This window comes from Furipterus horrens, unplaced genomic scaffold, assembly GCF_987537825.1.
Source record: "Furipterus horrens unplaced genomic scaffold, mFurHor1.1.pri manual_scaffold_21, whole genome shotgun sequence".
Taxonomy (NCBI): Eukaryota; Metazoa; Chordata; class Mammalia; order Chiroptera; family Furipteridae; genus Furipterus; species Furipterus horrens.
In genome coordinates this window covers 2,272,511-2,281,310 of record NW_028327191.1, presented here as the reverse complement: position 1 = coordinate 2,281,310, position 8,800 = coordinate 2,272,511, and the positions used below count along the sequence as shown (strand labels likewise).

The window sequence follows — 8,800 nt, the reverse complement described above, 5'->3', positions numbered from 1 at the left end:
TAAAGCCTCAACACATTCCCGGTTAACAGTACGCACTTTCCGCGTCCGGGCGCCTCCGCGGTGAGTGGAGCCGCAGCGCTCGCGGTCGGCGAAGGTGGCTCAGCTCGGGCGCTCCAGTCTCGACGTTCCCGGGGCAGAGAGCAACGTCCGGGGACGCACGGGACGGGTGCGCCCGGTGGCCGGGGCTGCGCCGGGCGAGGCAAGCGGCGAGAGGGGAGCGTTCCGGCGTTCAGGCAACAGCTACCCCTAGTGGGAGAGCCGCCGGGGCTGCCGCCGCCCCGCGCCCTTGCCCCGCGCCCCGCGCCTCGCGCCCGCCGCGCTCGGCGCCCGAAGCGCTCCGGGGTCGGCTATACTCAGGGACAGCGCTGCTTTCCCCAGCCCTCCTGTCTGCGGCGCCGGACGCTCCCCAGCCCGCCGGCCCTGCCCTCCGCACCTCCCCGCTGGGACCCAGGCCGCTGACCCAAGAAGAACCGCGCGGGGCAAGGACTCGATGGGACGGGGCGGGCGCGGCCAGGGCCGCGCGCTGCAGCCTCGGGCAGCGGTGGGGGGCGCCGAGCGTGGTGTGCGTGGCGGGGCCGTGCGGGGGGTGGCCGTGTGCGAGACGCGAGTGTGAGCGCGCGCGGGAGACGAGCGGGTGAGCGGGCGAGCGGGCGAGCGGGCGAGCGGGCTGCGGGAGGCAAGCGGCGCCCGCGGGCGAACCGGGAAGGCGGCAGGGACCCAAAGTTGCCTCCTCGCGGGTCCTCGTCCCTGGCGGGGAGGGAGCCAGAACCAGAGAAGCGGCGGCCGCGGACACGGGCTCCGGCGGCACCTGGGCAGCGGAACCGTAAGAGCAGCAGCGGCGGGGGCGGCGTTGGCGGCGGCGGCGGCGCGCGGGAAGCGAACCGAAGCTCCGGCGCGGCTCTGCGAGCGCCGGAGAGCCCAGCTCAGGTGCGCGGGCCAGGGCCAGGCTGCCGGGACCGTAGCCGCGCCGGCGGTCGCACTGACTGGAGGACTTACACGGCGGACGCCCGGGTCCCTGGGCCAGCTCGCGGTCCTGGGCAGCATCCCCGGCCGGGGTCCCCCGCCCCCCGAGCGCTGGCTTGGAAGCCCGGCCCCCAGCCCGGCCGCCCCGCCCTCCAGCCGCCGGGCCCGCCCCAGGCCCGCGATTTCTAAGGCATTGGCCGTGAGGCTGGGGCATCCCTCTGGGCTCAAGTTGCAAGGGGGCGGGCCCCGTCTGGAGGTGGAGTCTCCCGCCAAGTGAAGCCTCGGCTATAAATTGAGCTGCCCGCACAGTTTCCGCCAGATGCCTGGCCAGGCCGAGCCGCGATTGTTGGAGGAGGAGGACGAAGGGTCCCAGGGGGCCCTGGGGGCCACAGCTACCATGCTCCGCTCCCTCTTGCTTCACTCCCTGAGGCTCTGCGCCCAGACGGCCTCGTGCCTCGTGCTCTTCCCGCGCTTCCTCGGGACGGTGTGCATGCTCTGGCTCCTCGACTTTCTGTGCATTCGGAAGCATTTTCTGGGCCGTAGGCGCCGGGGTCAGCCCGAACCTGACGTAGAGCTCAACAGTGATGGCGAGGAGGTGCCCCCTGACGACCCGCCCATCTGCGTGTCAGATGAGAACCGTCTGTGCACCCTGGCGTCGCTGAAGGCGGTGTGGCACGGCCAGAAGCTGGATTTCTTCAAACAGGCCCACGAGGGCGGCCCGGCGCCCAACTCCCAAGTGGTCCTGCCCGACGGTTTCCAGTACCAGCACATCCTCGATTACGCGCAAGGAAACCGTCCGCTGGTGCTCAATTTCGGCAGCTGCACCTGACCACCATTCATGGCGCGCATGAGCGCCTTCCAGCGCCTGGTCACCAAGTACCAGCGCGACGTGGACTTCCTCATCATCTACATCGAGGAGGCGCACCCTTCCGATGGCTGGGTCACCACAGACACCCCTTACAGCATCCCACAGCACCAAAGCCTGGAAGACCGGGTCGCCGCGGCTCGGGTGCTGCAGCAAGGAGCGCCCGGCTGTGCCCTGGTCCTCGACACCATGGCCAACTCCAGCAGCGCGGCCTATGGCGCCTACTTCGAGCGCCTCTACGTCATCCAGAATGGCATCATTGTGTACCAGGGTGGTCGTGGCCCAGATGGCTACCAGGTCTCCGAGCTTCGCGCCTGGCTGGAGCGCTACGATGAGCAGCTGTCCAGCGCTCTGCCCACTCCAGTGTAGACAACCAAGGGACAATGACTGAACTTGGAGGGCCCTGCCTTCGCGCCTTCGAGGCCCGCGTGCAAACGTTCCAAACGAAGTCAGGTTTGGCGAGAGCTCAGCGACACAGCTGTGCTGAGCCACAGACCAAAGGCTGGGTCTGCGTCCTCAGCCAAGCCTGAAGACTCTGGCCCCCACCCCCACTCTGCTTCTGTGACGTCCCTCATCTGTACCTGCCTGGCTGGCTCTAAATTCCCTTCTAAGTGTGGACACCTGCCGCTGTTTGCCTGTGTGACTGTGAACTTGTCTTGTAGAGGCTTCTGCTATGTTCTTTCGCAGCCCCTTCCCGGAGAAGAGAGCCAGCACCTTTAGCCAGGCGCAGCAGCCTCTGCCCAAAGAGACTCTGGCTGGACCCTTGCGCCCTGAGTTCGGCGGGGTTCCAGCACTGCTGCGCAGCTCCCCCTGTTTGCCTGGCACCCACCCCTGTCACACTCGGCGAGGGCACGCCCTGCTGCTTTTGTGTTTCTGTCTTGTCTCTGAAGTGGTGGGGGGAGGGCTCGGGATGGGGGAGGGTGGGCAGGGCGGTTTCCCCCCCTTATTTTGGGTGCTCTGGAGCCCCACTGCTGATGATGAGCTGTCTCTAACTGGTCTTGACCACGAGCTGCTTCTGAATTGCAGGGGGCTCTCAGCAGAGCCTAAAACCAGCGGGGGAAAGCGCTCTGGGTTTCCTTGGGGAAACCACCATCAACTGGGTGGGAAAGGGAGGTTGGGGACTGTCTGCCTTGGGGCCACAGGAAGATGGCCCAAGAGGCACTGGTGAGGTGGTCCCAGCTTTCCAAGGACAAGGAAGAAGCTAAGACTCCCAGGAAACTGGGTTCAGGTGGCTGAGTCTGCGGGAGGGGGAGGAGGGAAAGAGCTTGGGGACCCCAAGTGAGGGGCCCTCTGGGCAGAGCTATGGATTGCAGGGCCAGGAGGTGGGGGCCCTTGACTTGAAGGACATTTGGTGAGTGTTTTGTTGGGCATATTTTCTGTATATAAACTTCTTTTACGTTATAATAATAAAGGCTTGACGTAAACTGCTTTCTGGTTGCCTTTGGTCCTTTTATTTTTTTCCTCCCCCTTGAATAGCGGTGGGAATTAAACACAAATCTCTCCCTCGCGTCCCCATAGTGACCCTAGAGGAAAGGGTGGCTGGAAGGAGCCATTCAGGCAGGGGGACCGCGAGGGCTGGAGAGGGGTGGGGGACCTAAAGAGAAAGGGTCTGTGGCTGTGCCCAGGGCGCGCGCACGTGCACGCACGTACGGGGGTGAACTTGGGGTCCAGAGAAGAGCGAAGAGCAGGGCTGGGCAGGGTCCTGCAGGGAAGCTGGAGAAACATAGAAACATGGGGGTCCTCACTTGCCGCCGCGCGCGCGCACGCGCGCGCGCTCTTGTGCATATATACACACACATCCGCGCGCGCGTACACACACACACACACACACGCACAGTTGCAGCTGCCCCTGCAGTGGCGCGTCTAACTTCTCCCAGCGGCCCACTGTTCCGGGAGGGGGGCGGCAGTGTGAAGGGCCATGGCGGCTTTGGACAGGGTAGGGCTGGGCTCCCGGCCACGCGGGCGCCTCTGCACACCTGGCTCCTCCGTAGCCTCGCTTCCAGCACCTGGTTTCTCCCTTATCCCCCTTTCTGCACCTGCAAAATGGTCTCCCCACACCCCCTTATCCCCGCCAGGCTGCTGGGGTCCGCGGAAGTCCGGACTAGCTGGGCTCTTGGCCGCGGAGGGAGAGAGGTGATGGGGGCGGGAGCCCGGAGGTACGGCGCCATCAAACCAGCCGCAGCACCTGCTGCGGAGTGGGGGTGGCGTGGAGTGCGCCCCCTCCCAGGGACCCTCCTCCTCCTGCCCCTTCTCAGCTTCCCCAAGTTCGAGCCAAACCACCACCATGTCCAAAGCACCGGGAAGCGGAGGAGAACGAGGAGAATGAGCAGAGAGAGGCCAGAAAGAGGGGGGCGACCGCCTCGGGGCGGGGGGCCGCGGAGGAGGGGGTCACAGAGTTTGGCACAAATCCCCACCCACAGTCAAGGCCGGGCGCTCCCACGCAAACCCCGCCTCACCCTCTGGCCTGCTGCTCCCTGGGGGGGGGGGGGGGGGCGACGCTGGTACCTAGGGGTTAACACAACCTCCGCCTCCCTCTGCTAGTGGCACCTGGAGCAGGAGGGTGGGTGGGAGGAGACAGAGAAGAGAGGGCCGAGGCCTGAGCCCCGGGTCCGCAGTGGGGGCGGCGGGGCAGCTGAACGTCCCGGCTGGGGCACCTAGGACCATCCCGGTGGGGGAAGGGACGGTAGTGTCCGTGAATGCCTGGGTGTGAGCACGCGCGCTCCGGAGGGGTCTGCGCCGGAGAGGAGGGCGCAGCTGGCGGGAGGGAAAGGAAAGGCTCCTGCACCAGCGAGGCCACCTCCACCTCCGCGCCCAGCCCCCACGCCGCTCCTCCGTGAAAACTTTTTGAAAGTAATACCCTGGGTTGGGGGCAATTTTTCTTCTTTTCTTTTCTTCTTCTTTCTTTCTTTTTTTTTTTTTTTCTTTAAAAGTATTGGAATTGAAAAATAACTTTTAAGAAAAAAATGGCACAGATGGTATTTCTGCATCTCCTCCCCTCCCCCTCCTCCTGCGCGCTGCTTCTCACCCCAAAACCTCAGGAAGAATGTGGAGCGAGCGGCTGGGACCCGCCCCAGCCCTGGCCGCGCGGGACCCGGTAGGGGTTTAGGGGAACGGGAGGAAGCGGAGGGCATTTCCGGACAGCCAGGGGCCGCCACGGGGCCCCACTGAGCGCTCAGGCACTCCCCGGACCTGCCTGCCTCTTGGCCGCCCAGCTGCACCCGCTGAGCGACCCCTTCTCCGGCCTATTCCGGCTCCAGGACCGAAACTCGGAGCGCTTGGCGCTGGGGCCCGCGGCCCCCGCCACTGCCGAGGCGCTCGCCGACCCTGGGACAGTCTGGCACCCACGACCACCATCACCTCTGTTTCCTCTTCCTCTTCCTCTCTCCCTTCCTCCCTTTCATCTTTCCGTTTCTTTCTTCCTTCTTTCCTTTCCTCGTTTCTTCCTTTCCTCTCTTTCTCTTTCTCTATTTTCCTTTAAAATCTCCCCTCCTTAAAAAAACAGTGCGCGCTCATTGCCCAAACCACAGAAAGTCGAGAGAAGAAAATAAAACCAAGCCGAGGCAACCTCCCTGTATGCGTCTTCCCGTTCCCCACACTTGTAGAGACAGATTTTTAAAAACAGGAGCAGGAGGAGCCTTTTGAAGCCTGACATCAACTTTTGAGTCCTGCTACCCCTCTTTCCATGTCAGTAAGTAAGTCTCGAGGGGCACCAGGCATAGGCACGCGCCCTGCGGCGAGGGCAGTTTCCTTAGGGGAGTCCTGAGCAGCCTGCGCTCGCTCGCAGCGCTCCCGGTCCCGCCAGCACAGGGGCGCGGGTGAAATGGCTCTGTCAAGGCTCCTTCGGGTCTTTAAAGACGTCCGCTTGGCCACAGCTCACTAACTACCTTCGAGAAATGCTATTTGATTTTATTGTTTTATATTTTCCCAGTGCTCTCTATTTATGTGACAATGTGGAGTAATACACAAACCCACCCTCAGTAGTACATTTTAAATGTAGCAGAACAATGGACAGGAAGTGAAGCCTCGCTCGGAGCAGGATTTTTCAGACTGCACGTGGGGGCCCCGCAGTGGGCCCTGAAATCAGCTTCTCAGATGAGCCCCGCATCTGGACAGAAACAGAGGAAACGCAATGTACATTTCACTGAGGACAACTTGTTCAGGTGTGTGGGTGTGCATGCGTGTGCGTGCGTGCATGTGCACACATGTATGCGCTCATGCACACAGGTGGCTGATGTGAAATGTATTCCTCCTGCGGGATCAGACATGTTCGGAGACATTCGAAGGCCACTGCCCTGGAGCCCCCGCCCCTCCCCAGTCCGTGATGCCCCTGTGATCCGCTGGGTCTTTCCCTCCAGACTCCATGACGTCACTTGCTGACATTCTCAGATAGGGCTCCGTGATCAGGGTCATGCTGCACAGTGTTTGATGATCGCCCCACAAACCCCACACGCTGGGCTGGTGCCATTGCCCCCACTGGCACCCTGTTCTCGTCACAGGTCTGTGCCAAGCACAGTCCGGATGTATGACCCCCAGCCCACCCTGCCCTCGCCCTCATCACTAGGGTTTTCAAGGTCCACTGCCAGCTTAGCCCCTGGGGTTAACCTTAAGCTGGCAGAGAGAAGAGGGGCAGGAACTGACTTGATAATGAAGATCTGATTTGCCCCTTGAAGGCACAGGAAGACCTGGAAGGAAAGGCATCCTGGGTGGAGGTACCACCAGGCAGAGGCATGGAGGCCCAAAGGGGGAAGCTGTATTCAGAAAGCAGGGAGCCCTCCCACCCCTGCCCCGTGGCTGCAAAGCAGGAGGGTGAGGAGGAAGAGGAGCAAGAGCAGAGAGGAGCTTTGGGCGGCAGCGCAGGAAAGAGGGACATCAGAGGGAGAGGGGAGGGACTGTGCATGCCTGGGACGGGGGCTGTGAGTACACCCAGCCATCCTCCGTGGACAGAGGGGACACTGCACTTTCAGGGGACAGGCTGGCAGCTCCGCCTTGGACCCAGCAACGGTCCTCTAGATACCTACCTGAAGGAAATCATCAAAATACTGGCCAAAAGGGTAACGGTACCAAGAGGTTCATGGCCTCCCCTTTGTATTATGCAGACATCCATCAGCAGGGAAACAATGTCCCACCCATAGGACTCTCCACAGGAGGAGGAGTAAGTGATATCTGTGTGCCTGCTCTGGGGCCGGGCGCCGGGCAAAGTGCTTTATCGGGGGGACTCAGCGTGGCCATCCTGACATCCCTCTTAGATGAACACAGTCCTTAGCCCCATTCCACAGATGAAGAGACTGAGGCTTGACCTGGTGGGAGCGGCTGGGCCAAGGTGTCACGGGCTGCACGGTGTCCTCCTCCAAAATCCACGTGTGGAACTCCGAACCCCTGCCACCTGAGAACGTGCCCTCGTGTGGAGATGGGATCTCTGTGAAGAAGTAATTAAGTTAGGATGATGTCCTTGAACAGGGCCCTCATCCAGAGGGACTGGTGTCCTTATAAGAGGAAGAGGTCAGGACACAGACATGCACAGGGAGCCGACCAGGTGAAGCCCAAGATGGAGGCCTCAGGAGAAACCAGCCTCAGCTGTGAGGAAGCCACTTGCTGAGGTTCAGGCCCCACCCCCACCCCCGCCCAGGGCTGTGGCCCTGGGTTAGGGCAGCCAAGCAAACTGGTACAGAAAGTTGTGCTCTGGAAATGACTCTGAGCACAGGCCTCTCTGATGCCCTCACTGGGGTTTCATATGGGGTGTTCCTCCCACAGCGGCTAAAGCGAATCAGGGTGGTAAGTCTCAGGACGCAGGTTCCTCCAGCCGTGGTTCCCTGAGAACGCAGCTCCCAGGACAGTGGGTCTGAACTGGGCAGTGAGGGTGTGTGAGCTCTGCTTTAACATCTGCAAAGCCGCGCACACAAGCAGCTCCAGAAAAATCTCCCTGGGGAATTCACAGTAGCCGTCTCTGTGTGGGTGGATTAGCGTGTTTTCTTACTTTCTTCTCGGTGCTTGTCTATAGCCTGTGATTTTTCTGTGATGAACACGTATTGCTCTTATGACAGAAAAATAAAACCAAAAAACAGCAAAAACAAAGGCTGTGGCAAGGAGAAACCTGTAGGCAGGGAGGCCAGGGCAGAGGAGGGGAGTTCTGGACCAGACCCGGGCACTAGGGACAGAGCTGAGATGGGGACATTTGGGAGAGAGGAAGGGGCTAGGGCCTCTGAGTAACACACAGGACACTAGTTAAATACGCATTTCAGACACAGGACAGATCATCTTTTGCATAAGCATGTCCAAATATGGATAGATTTACACGTACGCTAAAGCACGTATTTGCTGCTGATCTGAAATTCACTTTTAACTGGACACCCTGGGTTGGTTGTCGGTTATACTGAGTTTGGCAATCCTGGGGGCAGTGGGGGGGGGTAGTGGGGAGCAACAGGGCAGTCTGTCCGAGGCTCAGGAAGGGACAGCCATGGAGCCCAAGGGACCGCAAAGAACCATGGCTGGACAGAGCATCCCCGGTCTCTAAGGTCTTCGGTTCCATCTTCCAGAGACAGCTGGGCCCTGCAGCCGGACAGAGGCCCCCGACTCCCCAAAGCCTGCACCTGGTGACTTGGGGCGAGCAGAAAGAAAGGACCGTCAGCACAACTAGTCATACAACCTGCAGGGCCCGGCGCACGATGGGCACGCAGGGCCCTTGTTCAAAAAGCGGGGGACAAAGTGTCAGTCATATCAAATATAAAGCTTTCTCCTTTCTTTTCTGATACTGCAATTTGCCATGGTGTTTATTGTAATACCATTATAAAGAAAGAAAAAAATTAACATTTAAAATTATGTATTAGTCTACATTCTCCAGAGAAACAGAACCAATAGGATATGTGCAGAGATTTTCTATAAAGAATTGGCTCCCATGATCATGGAGGCTAAGTCCACGCTTTGCAGTCAGCAAGCCAGAGACCCAGGAGAGCTGTTAATGGATGTTCCAACCCA

At 60.7% G+C, this 8,800-nt stretch overlaps 1 protein-coding gene across 1 annotated transcript; it reads left to right on the top strand.

The window, feature by feature from the left end:
* The first annotated feature begins 1,197 nt into the window (after positions 1–1,197).
* On the top strand, positions 1,198–2,715 carry DIO3 (iodothyronine deiodinase 3). The gene has a single exon (XM_090265527.1). It carries the CDS (start codon positions 1,283–1,285, stop codon positions 2,195–2,197), a length of 915 nt encoding a protein of 304 aa, XP_090121653.1. The 5' UTR covers positions 1,198–1,282; the 3' UTR covers positions 2,198–2,715.
* The last annotated feature ends 6,085 nt before the right edge of the window (positions 2,716–8,800 follow it).